Genomic DNA, 16,083 nt, shown 5'->3' on the forward strand with positions numbered 1-16,083 from the left:
TATCAATTGCGAATCTCATTTTAATTGTTTTCCATTACCCTCATTTATAAACTCTCGTTTTTTTGTATTATTCCTCTCAATTTTATTTTATTTTATAATTTTGCAATTACGAAAGACTTAAAAGTGTTGTTCATTTTGTTGTCACAAACCTGAAGGATGAGAATTATTCCCTGTTTTTTTGTATCCATTTTTTAGTCTCTTTTACAATTTCCCTGTTTTAAACAATGAACAGAGAACAAATTAATTATGACTTAAAGATTTTTTGATAGATATTTTTCAACGTACTTGATTTTTATGCGAAACTATTGCATTAACTTAAAGATCGAAGAGAAAATAAACATGCAGAAACGATGAGAAAAGATAATAGTGTAGAAAAAGACTTAAAGAAGCAACAATATTAGTAAGTTCATGAACATATTTAAAAGAGAAAAAAAGAGAAATAAATTACAATGAAAATTAGGAAAATGCCTTTATTTCCTTTCAGATTGCAGAGACAAATTTTCTTTATTAGACTTTCAGTGAGCGCATAAATAGAATAAATCCATTCCTTAAGGCAGGTCACGATTAAATATCCATATTACTTGGATGGGAAAAGAAGCAAGTGAAAAAATGTGTTCTTATGCAAACAATCGATTAATTCTGTGAATCTTCCTTTGCTGACACGACCTCAAAGGTGAAGACGTCGTTCTTATTGAGCTCATCAATAAGACTTGTCTTGCCAAAGGCAGCTCCGGGCGCCAGAACGCCTCCTCTGAAAAAGAACAGAGAAATTGATGAATTAGTGAATATTTCAAATACTGAAACGCCCGCTTCTTAGATGAAGAGATACCATTTGATTGCCTTATTGAGAGACAATGGCGAGAGAAATGGAACAGTGACTTCTTGTTGCACATCAATATAAATTCTGTCACGTAATAGTGTTACTTTCCTCTTTTTGCAAAATCTATTGGCTGTGAAGTTCACTGACATCCACAAAAGCCACAGAGAATGAGTTCTGCGGTCTTTACCTGGAAGTTCTTCTTGTGCTTATGACATAATTCAACATTGTAAAAGTCCATCAAGTTCTGACCTGATATTGTTTTGTGGCAGAATTTCTATTAGCCTTTCAAATCAATCACTTTTTATCGATAGTGTATAAATATTATTATGTTGACTTGTATGAGAAGAAAATGACTCACTTTCCGGGCATTTTGGAGTGTTCCTTGAGGATTGTCGTGGCGCAGAGCAGAATACAAGCGGCTGTATTTCCATATCCAAAGTCGGTGCCCGACACTTTGGTGACGAGCTTCTTCGTTGGCGGATCAGCGTACTGATCCTCACCCTCGGCGAGTGCCTCAGGCCAGCCGGCGCCCTGGAACCACATGGTGAACTTAGTGTTCTTCATCTTCTCCTCCGACGGACCCTCGTGACTGGCGAAGCCAAAGGAGAACAGTTTGGGGTAGTCAAGCAGCAGGCGGCGACCCAGCGAGAAGCGTGTGAAGAGGGAGAAAATAGCTCCGGCCAGGATGAAGAGGAGAGCAGTGAAGTATGTGCCCACTGACATGTATGTGCGCACCTGGACGGGGCGCTTCTTCTGCGTCTCGAAGAGGAAGCGCTGCGAGCGCATCACGACGGATCTGTCGGAGCCCAGGAAAGGTAGGCACACAGCATTCCTCACCACGGGTGCTCGATGGAAGATAGGGCGGTTCTTGAGTGAGGGCTTCATCGACGGCAGACGTTCCTTGAACAGCTTCGAACGCAGCGATCTGAGCTCATTGGCGTGGGCGAGCCCGTAAATAGCAGACTCCCAAGTGCCGTAGTGCAGAGATGCGCCGGGACCCGTGCTCTTCGCCACCAAATAAGTCTCCACGGAATTCACGACGCCCTCGAAGTGACGCTCGTGGAAGAGTGTGCCCAAATCCGCGGGAATGCTGTCGAATCCACATGCTGACACCACATAGACGCCCGCTTCGCGCGCCGCCTCGTCGTACTCCAGCTGCATTCTCTCCATGTACTGCGGCTCACCGCTCACGTCCACGTGATGAGTGCCCGCGGCGATGCACGCCTTCACGACAGCCTCGCCGAAGTGACGATACGGACCGCAGCAGTTCACCACGACCTTTGCCTGCTCTGCCATCTTCTTCAGTGACTCCTCATCGCCCACATCGGCGATTATGATGGGAATCTCTGACAAGTCCTTGGACACTTTGGTGCCAATCCTCTCTCGCACGCCCTCCAGCTTCGACTGATTCCTCCCGGCGATGCCCCACTTGACTTTCGACAGGAACTCCACGCTCTTCTCCACAGCACAATTGCCTGTGAAGCCCGTCGCCCCGAAGATCACCACATCCAAGCGATCAGCAGACATTTTGTGAGAATCTCCTGAAAGAAGAGACGATCAATTTCGTAAGCCTTCGCATTATCTATCTCCAAACTCAATCTCAGTACTTCTAAATATAGTCCCAAGATGTGTAATCATATTTTTAATGAGGTGCATGCACGTGCCATTCACTGTAAAATTCACGCCTTATAAAGCATCTGACTTATTATGAGAGAATTCAAGTGGAAAAAGTCCCCCAGAAGTTTGAGAATCACCCAGAGCCAATGGCCAACTGATGGCAGTCTTCCTGCGATCATATGATCTCTCTAAAGCATCCTCTTATCACCTTCTTTAATATTTGCCTTCCATACGAATGCAGGTGATAATTGCAAATATAATGTGTCTGCCACAGAGCCAAATACAAACATCTCCGCTCTGTTCTCTTCAACAATAAAGATTTGCCTTCTGACTCAGTGCCTTGCATTCAACAATGTATCGCACGCAAGGGTGAATAAATTCCCAATTCAAACTGCGCGCGTCCTGCGGAATAAGCCTCGCTCTCTCGGTCACTCTGCATGAGTCAATATTTCAACATCTGGCCAATGCGTCGAGAGCGCGTCAGAGAGACAATCTGGAAGTCAACTCAGTGAGGAAATTCTTCCTCTGGGATTATTCCAAATATTTATACACTCACACACGCGAACGTGATTCACCCAAATTGATCACACAACTTATTTTCGGAACTGATCCAGCGGAGGGAGCGAGAAGAGAAGAGACAGAGAGCAAGACCAAATACCCCATATGAAAGCATTTCCAAACTCCGCGATGATTTATTATTGAGTAAAGGGGAAGGGAGAAAAGGATCGAAGAGAAAAAGCACACTCTGTGCCGGAATTCTTGGGACAGATTGAATTTAAACTTAATCACAGTAACGATGATGAGTAAATTGAAGAACCCACACAATTAATGAGTGATGAAATGAATTAAAATCTGCGAAACTTCTCATATATTTTGGACATTTTTTAAGAAAAATCTATTTTTAGGTATTCATTCACCGGCACAAATCAACTATTTATCCTATTTCTCATCCCAAACATTCACATTTGATCAACACAAAGAAATATCGTCGGAAAACCATTAAAATGTCCACTAAAGCATCGTCAAATTGTTTACAAAGCGAAGAAATGCAAATAAAATCCAACTTCAGATAGGAATAATACTCTCTTGTTCGAACAATTGCGCCATGCACTGTTCCTTATGAGCCGCTGGAGAGCAATAATGCTGTTGTGGAGTGAACAATACTTGGAAACCAACAGTCGTGATCATCGAGATGGCCAGAAAGAGTGAGAGAGAATCGATAAAATTGATTTAGCGAGACATTCTAGTCAGCGTACGGACATTCGAGAGGAACAAATGCCCATAAATGAACAGTTAAGTTCATGTGCCCTCTGCCAGGCGAGCTTCTGGATCCGCCGAAAGGCTGTGCGTGGCTAAAACAGTGCCATTGCGTCATGATCGCGCTGCACTTTTCGCCTTTTTCTCTGGGGCGTTGGCGGCGGTTTTTAATGAGCGAACTCCACAGATGGAATTGTGACAATTTCTTCCACTATTATCCATTCAAAGCATTCATTTTATTCCTCCCATTTGACTTTTACCCGGCAAGAAATGGAAGAAATGCAATCGAGTTTCTTTTGCTGGAACTTTTTGCAGAAAATTTTGCATATTCCGCCACATCCTCACCAAATGTAATTTCGCGTGAACTTATAGACTGCCGCCCGGCAATATTGCTTGCATAATTCTGTTTTTTACTGATGTGGACTTTCGCATTCGAGTACAATAATTAAAAGGGGATTGAGATAAGGCGAGAGGCAGAAAAAATGTCGATGATTTTTAATCATAAATTTGAGTGGATTTTCAATGAAACACGGTGAGAATATTCGGTGATTTTACCTCAAGTTGCTCAGCTGTATGCGATTAAGTGCAATAATTGATTAATTATTGCTGGAATAGCACGGAATAAGCCGGATTTTAACACCTTTTCACGCAAGAGTCGCACGACAGACTGAAAACAACGGGAAGCAACAACGCACGTCAACGCCGCCCGGCGTCAGTATCTGGCATCAGCGGGGGGTAAATAATGGAGTCGCTTTTATTACACAATTTCACTTCGTCAGTAATTTATGCAGAAAAAGCATTTGTACCAAAGCGTTATTAGTTCTCTTGGTTGTATTGGATTGTATTGTTCTCTCAATTTTTTTTTCTCTATTTTGAATACATTATATATTTTCATGCATGTGTAGAAAATCTCTTTTTCTACACGCTCTATTTTCTCTCCGCCATTTTATAGCAACTATTGTGACATTTCCTAAGAGGAGAAACGTCAGTGCAGTGGTGTTTTGTTTTCCTGCTACACTTTTTCCTGGTTATTTTCTGCACACAGGAAATACCTTCCGCGGCATGGCGTACATTAGTGACTTGTCAATAGCTGTAATCTGCTCCTCTAACATGAATCGCTCGATGGAGGCGCACGGCTACCTGGCCAAAAAGCGCTTCAAAGTGCGCTCCTTTGGCACTGGCGACAAGGTGAAGCTTCCGGGAACTGCAGCCGATAAGCCCAACGTGTATGACTTCGGGGTACTCTATGATGACATCTACAATGACCTGTGCTACAAGGATAAGCAGTACTACACTCAGAACGGTCTCCTGCACATGCTGGATCGCAACCGGCGAATAAAGCCGGCCTCAGAGAAGTTCCAGCTATGCACAGAGCGGTTCGACATAATCGTAACGGCAGAGGAGCGTGTGTATGACCAGGTGATTGAGTTCATGGAGTCCAAAACACCTGTCTATAATCAGCCTGTCCATGTCCTCAACATTGATATTCAAGACAATCACGAGGACGCGACGATTGGGGCTTTTCTCATCTGCGACATGGTCACGAACATGGCTCAGAGCGATGATCTGGACAACGACATCGATGAAATCCTTCACGAGTTTGAGACGAAGGTCGAGAGGTCCGTTCTTCACTGCGTCTTGTTTTATTGATAAGCATGCCAATCGCCTATGTATATTTTATTTTCACGAAAATCATAGATAAACATTATGATATTAAATTATATTACAATAACTGTATTTCCCGCTAATCCCGTTAGTGTTGATCTAAGTGGGCGAACTGCTTCCTGAGCTTCACCTTTTTCTCCTTCTTTCCACCCTTCCACGACTTCCCAGCGATATGGACACTGTCCAGACTCTGCGTGGAACTAGAGGCGCTTAGCGGACGCACGTGAGGCATGGTTTTGCGTCCTTTCGAAGAGGCCTCGCCTGGGATATTGCTAAAGTAGATCGCATTGAATTCCTCCTCACTCATTGCAGCCTCGGGAAGTCGAATGGCGCGTTTCTCCTGCGGAGGAATATGAGTCCTCACGGCGCGTTGGCGCTCCGGAAACACGTGGAACTCCTCCTGAACGAGATCTGGAGGTGCATAGGCGTACAGCAGTCTCCCGTTGACAAAATCTTTCAGGATATAGCGAGCTCCCTTGGACTGATCCGGTTGCCCATTGGCCGTCATGAAGCCACGATTGTCTGGAAGAGAGATCAAGATAGTAAATTTCTCACCTTCGCCGTGGCAAAAGTGTCTTTCCACTCACATCCATATGCCAGCAGCAGCTCTTCGGAGTGTGGAGGTCTGTCGGGATCATCCATTCCTGTGGGTTTCGGGATCATAATTCCATACTTGTCCTCCAGAACGTGCCTCGGGATGTACCGACAGAGTTGGTTTATTGGAGAGACGTGATCTCTCATCTGATCAATGGGCAGAATTCCATTCAGAATCATCTCAGCCTTCGTGAGCACAAAGCTGGGCATTACAAGTCCCGGACAATCACAGAGCATCAGATCATTTTGCAGGAAAAGTGTCTGGAAGTGCTTTGTCTTTCCCGGTGTCGCTGACACTGAGACTTTTTTCTCCGTCAGGAGAGCGTTGATCGTGCTGCTCTTGCCCACGTTTGGATAACCCACTAATCCTATTGTCGTGATGCCTTCAGTGAACTTCTTGGGATGTGTGTGCACTCTCTGGAACAAGGCAATCAAATCCTCTGGTGAGAGAACGTCTGAATTGTTCCTCTCCCACGAATCATCATCAGTTTTATCCTCCTTGGGCTTCATCATGTCAGACAGATCTTTCTCCAGCTCCGACATCTTCTCCTCAACTTTGTCGATCTTCTTCAGGAGAACTTTTGCTGCCGGAATGTCAGGATTGTCCTCTTCATCCTCCTCTTCAACAGCTTCCAATTGCTCCTGGGCTTCCTTGGCTCGCAGTGCAGAGAAAAACACAACTCTGATCTTGTGTTGGTCGAAGAATTCAGCCCATTTCTTGCGCTGCTCATCCGTGAGAAAGTCCGACTTGTTGATCAAGATCATGTTTTCCTTCTCTTCTCCAATTTCTTTCACATACTTCTCGAGATCCTCGTTCCTGAACAGCAGAGGATTCCGCGCATCCACAATTTGCACGATTACGTCACTCCTCTCGATAACTCGCCACAGTTGTCGCCAGAAGGCCAGGTTCTTTTCATACGGAGTCATTTGGATATCGTCATTCTCTTGAAGCAAGGCCAAGGAGCGTCTCCAATTGAGGAAACTCTCATTCTCCATCTGTCTCAGCTCTTCTGGCGTTGTCTCCATCGTCCACTTCGGGCGTCTGGGAATCGTAAGGAGGCTCTTCTTGTCCTTGTGTTTCTTCTGCATTTCCACACGTTCAGCATCGCTCAGCACCCCAAAGTCACTCTTCACAGCCACATATGCAATGTTGAGCTTCTCCGCCTGGAACTCCTTCCCAGCCAACTCCGCCGTGCGCAAGAAATCCTGGAATGAGGACTCCTCGGTCACGGACTGCAGGTTTAGGCGCCCCCAATCGTAGCCATCCTGGACTTCCGTCGTGTGCAACTGAAACCAACACTCAATTACATTCATTCAAACGATTTCAAACGGATTTCTCACCATAGATCCATTATCCACGGTTTTCTTCTTGCCTCTCCGCTTAAACCTGTCGTTAATCAGCGCTTTCCCGAGGGATTTATCTGCTTTTGTCTTCACATTAGGCATTTTCCGCACGTGTTTACAAAAACTACTGACAACTCTTCCCCTCCTCTCCCCCACTAACAGCATCGGCAGCCATTTTATAGCAAGCCAAATGCTGTCACTTTGTGGCAAAAAAATTCCCAGCATTTTGTGTTTTGATCGCGTTGCTGCAAATATTGTGCGCAAAAACCGCTCAGGAAGTGCTGAAAAACATCACTTTTCTCTTCCATCAGGTAAAGTAAGTGCTAAAGTCTAGGGAAGCAGTGAAAAATGGGCGCCGAAGGTAAGTTTAGCCAGTGAAAATGGAGTGAAAAGATTTGACGTTTCGCAAGGCTGATTCGCTTCCGGACATTTCAGACAGGGACCGTAGAGACCGCCGGGAGCGCGATAGGGAGCGCCGTAGGTCGCGCTCCAGATCAGGGCAACGGGAGCGCCGTCGTGGCAGTCGATCCCGGTCGCCTAATAAGAAGACCAGGTCTCGCCGCCGGAAGCCGTCTCTGTACTGGGATGTTCCGCCGCCGGGTTTTGAGCATATCACGCCGCTGCAGTACAAGGCGATGCAGGCGGCTGGCCAGATTCCCGCCAACATAGTGGCGGACACTCCGCAGGCAGCAGTGCCTGTTGTTGGATCCACGATCACTCGACAAGCCAGAAGGTAATATAGCGAGTTTTATTAATAAGAAAAGGTGAAGGGTTGATGATGTGGCCTCCTTTGCAGACTCTACGTGGGAAATATTCCGTTTGGCGTCACTGAGGAGGAGATGATGGAGTTCTTCAATCAGCAAATGCATCTGTCCGGACTGGCCCAAGCCGCTGGCAATCCCGTGCTGGCTTGCCAGATAAATTTAGACAAGAATTTTGCTTTTCTTGAATTTAGATCCATTGACGAGACAACTCAAGCCATGGCATTCGATGGTATCAATTTCAAGGGGCAGAGTCTTAAGATTCGTCGTCCACACGATTATCAGCCGATGCCCGGAATGACCGATACTGCAGCTCTTAATGTTCCAGGCAAGTTTCCCCTAATTATTATGCCTGGATAATTCTCTAATTGGACGTCCTCGGGTATATGTCTTTCTTATAGGTGTCATTAGCACTGTTGTGCCGGATTCCCCGCACAAAATATTCATCGGTGGCTTACCAAATTACTTGAATGAGGATCAGGTGAGTCCTTTGTTGATGTTGTTGGCAAAGTGTTGACGAGTATCGAGATAGCTTACCCGTTTTTCTCTCACTTTCCAAAGTCAAAGAGAAAAGACAATGCTCCACAGTCCAACATTGTCCGGATTAGGGGACTCGCTATAGCCAAAAAGATCTGTGTGACAGTATCTTTCTCTACACAGAACTCGATAAGAGCACGCAGAGACTCGCTGAAGAGTTTATTGTATCCACGTCTCAATTTTTGTACCATTTTCTCTTTGTAGCTCCCTTTTGAAATACCCTTTAAATCATGCATTTCAGTCAAAATCACACACAGAGATTATAATGAGGGGACGAAGATAAAAGCGTCCGCGTGACAACAGAGAATGAAGAAGAAGAAAAAATTTACCTTTTTGCAGTGATTCTTTTCAGTAACAGTAAAAGAGAAGCCATGTAAGGTTTTTTACACCAATTTCTTCCACAGTTTTACAGGGAATTATTTCAGTGACAGAGAGAGAGATTTACGAGTAATTTTCAAAAATGAGATCCGTGATTTTCTTTCAGTATTTTTGCATTCTCTCTCTCTCTCTAGCGGCTATTCATTAGCAGTACTGCAATCAAATTGGTTAAATCTCGAGTAATTCTTTTGCACAGCATACGGATTCCACGTGTCTCTTTTTCAGATCTCTTACAGATCCACAAAAAGTGTGTGAAAATCTTTTTTTTTTTTAGCAAATTTCAGGTGACACGCAAAAGTGCAAAGATCTTTTCAGGTTCATTTCTCTTTCAGCCTTCCTTTTTTTCTGTTGGTCCATAATTTCTTACAGCAATTTTTCAACACTTTCAAAATAGCGTGAGAAGATTGAAAAGAAAAGAGAGATACACAAAAAATGTCCATCTGAATAAGATCACTCTGAAAAATTCGCAACTCGACGGGAGATCAAGTCCAATATTTGCGAACAAATACGATATTGCATTGCAAATTTGCGCGAACCTTGGAAAATATAAACATGAAACTCTTCCACAATGAAAGACTTGAAAATCCACTTAATATCTATCCTCAAGCTAGAAATTGCTTAGATTGAAGAGATACGGAGTCGTGCCAAAAATGGTGATTAAATAGAAAATTTCTTTGGTCAATGTTTCTGTGCAAATGTTGTGTATAATGAGGTTGACAAGCTCTTTTTGGCACGAATATGTAGAAAGTGATAAAATCAGTCAGAATAGTTTGCTTGTTACTAAAGGAGAGCTAAAAGAAATGTAATTAGAAAGAGATTTAAATTACCGAGGAAAATGATATCATACAAAGGGCGTTTCTTGCTTCCGCAGCCTTTCATGCCGTCTTTATGCAGAACATCCGGCATAAATGTCCATGAAGGGTTGTAGAGTAGAGACGAATTGTTTAAAATTTCAGGGGTGAATTACAATTAGTATCATAGTGGGAAAGAAGTGGGAAAAGAGGCAGGTAAGTAATTGATAGAGATTTAGAAGGAAAGCAAAAGAGAGAGCTTAGACGAGATGTTAAAGAGTAGAAGCTAGCGTGAATGTTAGGGAAGACATTTCACATATAAATGACCAAATCTTTGGGTAGCTGAACAGATTTCTTGAACTAATATGAGTTTCTGGATATTTTTTAGGTAAAAGAGCTTCTTCTGTCTTTCGGGCAGCTCCGCGCATTCAATTTAGTCAAAGATGCCGCCACAGGATTGAGCAAGGGCTATGCATTTGCTGAGTATGTCGATTTCAGTATCACTGATCAGGTAATTTGACTTATTCGCTGTACTATTGAACCATAGCTGATGTTTATTTTCTACGATTCTTAGGCAATCGCTGGACTAAATGGTATGCAACTGGGTGACAAGAAGTTGATCGTCCAGCGTGCGAGCGTCGGAGCCAAGAACACCAATGTGGGTCAAATTGCTCCGGTGCAGATTCAGGTGCCGGGCTTGTCTCTCGTGGGCGCTAGTGGTCCTCCCACTGAGGTGTTGTGCCTGCTGAACATGGTGACGCCTGAGGAGTTGCGCGATGAGGAGGAATACGAGGACATCCTGGAGGACATCAAGGAGGAGTGCAACAAGTATGGTGTTGTCCGCAGTGTTGAGATTCCACGTCCAATTGAAGGGGTTGACGTTCCGGGATGTGGAAAGGTGATCATCTAAGACTGACACTCCTGTTGTCTGGATTTCTAATAAATATCCTGTTCCCTTTCAGGTGTTTGTGGAGTTCAACTCTGTGGTCGATTGCCAGAAGGCCCAACAGGCACTCACCGGAAGGAAGTTCAGTGATCGTGTTGTGGTGACTTCGTACTTTGATCCTGACAAATACCATCGCCGTGAATTTTAAATATCTTTTCTCCCCCCGTGCATAATAATTCTTTCAGTCCTTGCATATAATTAGGAATTGACCCTTGAAACAACATAGATACACAAAAGAGTAACTTTTACATGATACACAGACATTCTTTTAGGTGAAAACACACTGTTAAAAAATATCTCTATGGCAGCCAACAATGGTGAAATGTGGAGAGACTTTGATGATGAGAAATTATCTATGGAAATTTCTCTCAATAGTAGAAATGTTTCAATTTTAAATTATACAACAATTTTCAGATATAATTGAGTATACCACAATATAGCAATTAAATATATGAGATGGTTATAATCAACAAGTATAGAGGGGAAAAGAGAAAGAGATTATTACAGTCACGGGAAAAGTATATATTCTTGCGCTTCTCCAGAAGATCATACCCGTTTTATTGGCATGAGTTTGACTGTAACATTCGAGAGATAAACAGAGAGAGAGAGAGAGAGAGAGAGAGAGAGCGGAGGTGAAATATATACGCAAGAAACGTATAAGTAATTGGATGAATTTCTCACATTAATAGTCACATAATTCTTCACCGTGTCACGAGACATTCGTATGTTTCAGAGAGTCTAAGAAAAACCAGCAAATTGCAAGGCCATAGTAATAATAATAAAAATGGGGTCTTTACATTCATGGTAGAAGCCACGAGGAGTGAAGAAAACCAATGCGCGATTGATTGTCTATAATTAGTGGGAAATTGCAATGAAAGTGTTAATTTACATTGCGATCTTTCTCCAATCTTGCGCGTGTGGTGAAAAATGCAAGAGTGATGATGATCTTCTTGATCTCACTCTCTGGCCATTCTCGGATATAACACTCCTTCACACACAATTAAGTCTTGAAACTATGCCTCCGTCGTGCACTTCTTTCATCAATCTCTCAGCATTCGATTGAAATGTAATTGAGTGATCAAAGAGTTTTTTTTCCCTTCCTCCATTGTGCTTATGCTCATTAATCCAATAAAAGGAATATTAAACACAATATTGCCGATATGATTTTTGCGAAATTGGCAAGAGATGCCAATTGAAATCTCAATGGGAATGCCATGATTGAGTTTTCTCGCTGTTCTTTTTTTTCCAGACTCCACTCTGACGAAAGATCGCCTTGTTTATGGTTCAATACTCTCATTTCTCATACTAATTGCAGGGTACTTTTTTCAGCCAGCATGCCTTTTAGTGCTTCATTTTCTGATGATCATTGATTTTTATTTTCATTTTATGTTTCTTTCCTGCCTACTACTTTACTTTTTAAGCATTCTTTTACAATGTGCACTTTCGTTTTCTTTGCCCAATTGCTCAAATTCCTGCCCAGTGATCACGATATGCGCACGGCAAAATTGCTGAAGATCACCATGGATAGCGAAGAATTACAGATGTTGAACTCCATTTGACCGATCGTGCGGTGGTTTGATGCGAGGAATTTCCACCAAACTCTAGTTGATCACGGTGCGTTTGCGGACGAAATTGGATTAGTTTGCCATGCAAGGGAATTGGCTGTGTGCGGAGAGCTGTGGCAAGAAATGTTGTCTTCTTTTGGTGACTGTTTGCAACTGGAGAGTCCGGTGGAGTTATGAGTGGCTCTGGGTCGATATATGGGAAAACAGCGGCGAGTGTGTGTGTGTGTGAGAAATTATGAAATAATTCTTCATCTCTCAAGGAGATCACAGCCATTGGAGGTGTGCTTACGTGAAGAAGCTGAAGAAGTGTACAGCAGTTGGAGGGAGGTTCGAAGGGAGAGAAAAAATTAGAAAGTACATTATAATTGAGTTTTATTACAATAATTTTTCCCTCTCTCGCATTCATTCATCTCTTCTCTGCATCTCCGCGATGTTCGACTTGTGAGGAGAATTTTCATCCAGCTCTGTGTGTGTCTTTCACTTTGGACACTACACCATTGTGTGGTGGCTATTGTGATGGTTCCTGGAGGCGCGCGGGGGGAAGTGAGCGGCTGAGGGCATCTCGGAGAAGAGGCGCACAATTGGAGAAGAAGAACGTGAAGGAGAGAAGCCAAGTGTGCTGGGGGAGCCGCGACACCCATGTGGGGATTTATGGAAACCCGTTTGTCTTTCACTCGCCAGCCGGCAGTTTGAGTCCATCTGTCTCCTTGAACGCAACGAATTTATCTCGCTTAGAGACAAGCCACCTGAGAAAGTACAACGGTGTGTGCGAAGAGTCTCTGTCGCAGTGATCGTCTCGTGTTGAGTTTTTGTGAGCCGAAGGATCACAAGGAGAACTGCCCGTTGAGGAGGATTTTCGCTAGAATGACTGGAGCGATGAAGGGAGCCTTGGCTGTACTGTTCTTAGTCATTGGTAAGTCTGACTTCTGCACTCTATTCACCATTCTTCGCGCTCTGAGCGATCTCCACAATGGGACGACATTCCATCGAACAGCTATCGATACAGTCCGCGATCTGAATACGTAATTAGGGTGCCAGTTACGATGTACAACTAGGAATTGCTCTCCTCACCTTCCTGGTCACTTCTCTGCTCCGACACGAAAGTCTTTCTTATCCAATGCAATTGCCCAAGACTATTGTGATCAAATGATGGGCGATCGCGAACTCTGCGAAGATCGCATTGGGGCCTCACAGTGAAATGCAAAAGAGAGCCACGCAGAAGCTCTAGAAGATATTCCACGGGAATTACATAAGTTTGCGGAAATTGTGAGTGTAAATGGAATTAAATAATTTTTTTTACATAATTCTCTTCTCACGAGAGAAATGGCAAGACTACACACATGCGGTGTTGCACCGAAAATTAATCACACTGTGTGTCGCTGCAGAATAATAAATAAATTCATAAGCACCAGAGAGTATGGGGCGAGAGAGTGAATGCGCGGTGATCTTTTGCTCTGGTCGTGTGGCCCAAGAAACAGGTAGCGAGCGATAAATTGCTGAAAAATCATTTCATAAAGAAGTCACTTTCTCTTTTAAGAGTATCATTTTGTGAATCAAACTGTGTGCGCTTGTCTTGTGCCGGAACATGTGAGAATTGCAACTCCAACCGACTTGCATTTCCCATGATCGAAGTGAATTTTGGCTTCATTCTTGCTTATGATTTCATTAGGCAGAAACGCAAAAAGACACGCGAAAGAGTGAAATTTGACTAATTTGCAGTTAAACTTAAATTCTATTGTTTCTGTGCTTCAAGTGTAACATTTTGAATTCCATTTATAAAGGAAATCATTCAACATTAAAGAGGAATAAATAGAACAATTGATCTAGAATGAGGCAAAGATAAATAATGACTTTTTCTAAAGTGAGAGATTGATAGAATGGGGACAAGGGAATCCTGAAAGGTACGGAAGAAAGCAAAGTTAAACGGAAGACGACCATTGAAAGCGAATGTACATAAATGAATAATTAATGGCGCAAACACTATCCAATTCATCCAATTCCATTTTTGTGGCTCTGCTTCTCCCCCTTAATAATCTCACAAAGAGCAAAGAGACAGAAAAAAACCCGCAAAAATGCTTTTTCATCGTGTTTTTGTGGACTCTTGCCATCATTTTGGTTTCACTTTCACGCGTGAAATTGTCCGATCAATGACTATGGCTTTTTTCTACCTTGATTTTCGCACACTATTTACTCGAAGGCAATGTACAAAAGGTTACGGTTAATGCCACGGTGTCATCACCGTTCATGCTCCATTTCTTGCCTTTTGTTGATCACTTTCAATGCATCAGTGGGTTGATGAAATGTCCCAGTGAGTCGCACGATGTGTCTCATGTGACAAATCGCAACGCACTCACGATTGCATAAGGGTTTCTCTTGGCATTCTGCTGCTCTTTTGTCGCGATTCACTCACGACAGGTAAATGAGGGAGAGAGAAATTAATTTTTATGTGAATTTCCCACAGGTGACCCTTTTATTGTGTCTCTCTATGCGATTGCGAAAGATCCTCGACAAAGTGGTATTTTTCGTGGGAAAAAATACTATCGCTGAGTGCGAAAAAAATATATTTATTTCGACTCGCATTTTCAATGACGGTTCATCTCGTGGGGCAATATTTCCGAAATTTTCTTGGGAAAAATCGTGAGATTTACAACAGTGATTGTGGGGCAAGAAAATGTAACAATATAAATTATATACAGAGTGGTTTCAAGAGTAACAAGATCATAAAAATACACTTTGAGATGGAATATCTATAGCATCACATTAGATTTTATTTGTAGAAAGTTTCATTATATATGGCACAGTATTGTGTAAAATTGTTTAAACCCACAATTAACACCAAGTTACGTTCTCATGATTGACTAAGGATAATTGTGGAAAGTTTTTAGCAAGATGTTTTATTTTGCACATCAAGTAAAACGTTATAACTTTGTTGGTTTGTCAAATGTATTCCAGGCTGCAACGCACAAAATCAGCGACCTGCCCAAGAAGATCCGTGCAAAGTGAAGAACAGGGTGGTTGGCGATGTGAGGTACTGCGATCGGTATTGGGAGTGCGTGAATGATCAGCCAGAGTTGTACGACTGCCCTAATGGCCTGGTCTTCGCTGGGAAGCACCGCGGCGTGACTGAGGGTTGCGACTACCCGTGGCGATCGAACTACTGCGAGGGCAAGGAGTTGGCCAACGGGCCCATTTCCACCGAGAATTGTGACTGGCTGTACGGGATTTTTGGCCACGAGACCAGTTGCACTCGCTACTGGACATGCTGGAATGGCACAGCCACAGAACAGCTTTGCATTGGCGGATTGCTGTACAATGAGAATGCCCACAGCTGCGACTGGCCAGAGAATGTCGAGGGATGCCAGAAGCACCGTAAGTTGCTCTTGTCTAGCTGCATAGCTTCATTTTACTCACCAGCAAATCACCTTTCAGCGCTCTGCAACGAAGATCCTAACGGAAACGTGCCACTAGGGAAGTCCTGCAATCGCTACTGGCAGTGCCAAGGAGGCTATCCACGGCTGCAAAGGTGTCCGGCAATGCTGGTGTTCGACAGGAACTCACTGAGATGTGTAGTTCCACCAACGGAGGATTGTGATATTCCCACGACGCCTCCGCCCGCTGAGGGTGATTTCCAGAACGACAATGAACAGCCACAGCAACAGCCTGGGAAGCACAATCCTCCAGGCCGTAGGAATTAAGTAGATGCAGAGGCAGAGGCAGAGGAAACAACTAACCTTCGGAGGAGTTTGTTAAATTATACCCTTCACTTTTTACTTCTATTCATCACCGGAGCGAGAGACCGTGAGTAAAA

General features: G+C 43.5%; 5 protein-coding genes across 6 annotated transcripts; 3 read left to right on the forward strand and 2 right to left on the reverse strand.

Annotated features, from left to right (window-relative positions):
- Nucleotides 1–79: 79 nt before the first annotated feature.
- Nucleotides 80–4,384, reverse strand: LOC132258760 (saccharopine dehydrogenase-like oxidoreductase). Of its 2 annotated transcripts, none has more exons than XM_059756234.1 (3): nucleotides 4,250–4,384; nucleotides 1,179–2,361; nucleotides 80–751 (listed from the first exon to the last, which is right to left on the reverse strand). In XM_059756234.1, the coding sequence occupies exons 2-3, from the start codon at nucleotides 2,345–2,347 to the stop codon at nucleotides 634–636; spliced, it is 1,287 nt and encodes a 428-aa protein (XP_059612217.1). In that variant the 5' UTR covers nucleotides 2,348–2,361; nucleotides 4,250–4,384; the 3' UTR covers nucleotides 80–633. The 2 variants fall into 2 exon arrangements, with proteins under 2 accessions (XP_059612217.1, XP_059612209.1); XM_059756226.1 differs by lacking the exon at nucleotides 4,250–4,384 and adding an exon at nucleotides 2,428–2,596.
- A 142-nt stretch (nucleotides 4,385–4,526) lies between these two features.
- LOC132258782 (RNA polymerase II subunit A C-terminal domain phosphatase SSU72) lies at nucleotides 4,527–5,362 on the forward strand. The gene has a single exon (XM_059756259.1). The coding sequence runs from the start codon at nucleotides 4,592–4,594 to the stop codon at nucleotides 5,342–5,344; it is 753 nt and encodes a 250-aa protein (XP_059612242.1). The 5' UTR covers nucleotides 4,527–4,591; the 3' UTR covers nucleotides 5,345–5,362.
- LOC132258752 (large subunit GTPase 1 homolog) lies at nucleotides 5,357–7,522 on the reverse strand. Its single transcript, XM_059756214.1, has 3 exons — nucleotides 7,295–7,522; nucleotides 5,947–7,240; nucleotides 5,357–5,881 (listed from the first exon to the last, which is right to left on the reverse strand). Exons 1-3 carry the CDS (start codon nucleotides 7,520–7,522, stop codon nucleotides 5,448–5,450), a joined length of 1,956 nt encoding a protein of 651 aa, XP_059612197.1. The 3' UTR covers nucleotides 5,357–5,447.
- Nucleotides 7,523–7,541: 19 nt separating this feature from the next.
- LOC132258776 (splicing factor U2AF 50 kDa subunit) lies at nucleotides 7,542–11,860 on the forward strand. The gene is made up of 7 exons (XM_059756246.1): nucleotides 7,542–7,658; nucleotides 7,733–8,030; nucleotides 8,094–8,386; nucleotides 8,460–8,539; nucleotides 10,153–10,275; nucleotides 10,339–10,662; nucleotides 10,727–11,860. Exons 1-7 carry the CDS (start codon nucleotides 7,646–7,648, stop codon nucleotides 10,856–10,858), a joined length of 1,263 nt encoding a protein of 420 aa, XP_059612229.1. The 5' UTR covers nucleotides 7,542–7,645; the 3' UTR covers nucleotides 10,859–11,860.
- Nucleotides 11,861–13,037: 1,177 nt separating this feature from the next.
- Nucleotides 13,038–16,049, forward strand: LOC132266027 (protein obstructor-E-like). The gene is made up of 3 exons (XM_059766856.1): nucleotides 13,038–13,188; nucleotides 15,228–15,644; nucleotides 15,705–16,049. The coding sequence occupies exons 1-3, from the start codon at nucleotides 13,140–13,142 to the stop codon at nucleotides 15,968–15,970; spliced, it is 732 nt and encodes a 243-aa protein (XP_059622839.1). The 5' UTR covers nucleotides 13,038–13,139; the 3' UTR covers nucleotides 15,971–16,049.
- Nucleotides 16,050–16,083: the final 34 nt, after the last annotated feature.

This window comes from Phlebotomus argentipes, unplaced genomic scaffold, assembly GCF_947086385.1.
Source record: "Phlebotomus argentipes unplaced genomic scaffold, Phlebotomus argentipes genome assembly contig_6, whole genome shotgun sequence".
NCBI classification, from domain to species: Eukaryota; Metazoa; Arthropoda; class Insecta; order Diptera; family Psychodidae; genus Phlebotomus; species Phlebotomus argentipes.

What these genes read in the sequence shown, in the direction of transcription:
- LOC132258760 (XM_059756226.1), bottom strand. Translation starts at nt 2,476, where the DNA reads ATGCACCTCATTAAAAATATGATTACACATCTTGGGACTATATTTAGA. An exon ending in TCTTGGGACTATATTTAGAA is followed by an intron (nt 2,362 to 2,427) that starts GTACTGAGATTG and finishes CTCTTCTTTCAG; the next exon opens with GAGATTCTCACAAAATGTCT. An exon ending in CACTCCAAAATGCCCGGAAA is followed by an intron (nt 752 to 1,178) that starts GTGAGTCATTTT and finishes GTTCTTTTTCAG; the next exon opens with AGGAGGCGTTCTGGCGCCCG.
- LOC132258776 (XM_059756246.1), top strand. An exon ending in TGCAGCTCTTAATGTTCCAG is followed by an intron (nt 8,387 to 8,459) that starts GCAAGTTTCCCC and finishes TCTTTCTTATAG; the next exon opens with GTGTCATTAGCACTGTTGTG. An exon ending in ACGTTCCGGGATGTGGAAAG is followed by an intron (nt 10,663 to 10,726) that starts GTGATCATCTAA and finishes GTTCCCTTTCAG; the next exon opens with GTGTTTGTGGAGTTCAACTC.
- LOC132258782 (XM_059756259.1), top strand. Translation starts at nt 4,592, where the DNA reads ATGTGTAGAAAATCTCTTTTTCTACACGCTCTATTTTCTCTCCGCCAT.
- LOC132258752 (XM_059756214.1), bottom strand. Translation starts at nt 7,522, where the DNA reads ATGCTGGGAATTTTTTTGCCACAAAGTGACAGCATTTGGCTTGCTATA. An exon ending in CCGTGGATAATGGATCTATG is followed by an intron (nt 7,241 to 7,294) that starts GTGAGAAATCCG and finishes TGTTGGTTTCAG; the next exon opens with TTGCACACGACGGAAGTCCA. An exon ending in GCTGCTGCTGGCATATGGAT is followed by an intron (nt 5,882 to 5,946) that starts GTGAGTGGAAAG and finishes TCTCTCTTCCAG; the next exon opens with ACAATCGTGGCTTCATGACG.
- LOC132266027 (XM_059766856.1), top strand. Translation starts at nt 13,140, where the DNA reads ATGACTGGAGCGATGAAGGGAGCCTTGGCTGTACTGTTCTTAGTCATT. An exon ending in TGTACTGTTCTTAGTCATTG is followed by an intron (nt 13,189 to 15,227) that starts GTAAGTCTGACT and finishes AATGTATTCCAG; the next exon opens with GCTGCAACGCACAAAATCAG. An exon ending in CGAGGGATGCCAGAAGCACC is followed by an intron (nt 15,645 to 15,704) that starts GTAAGTTGCTCT and finishes ATCACCTTTCAG; the next exon opens with CGCTCTGCAACGAAGATCCT.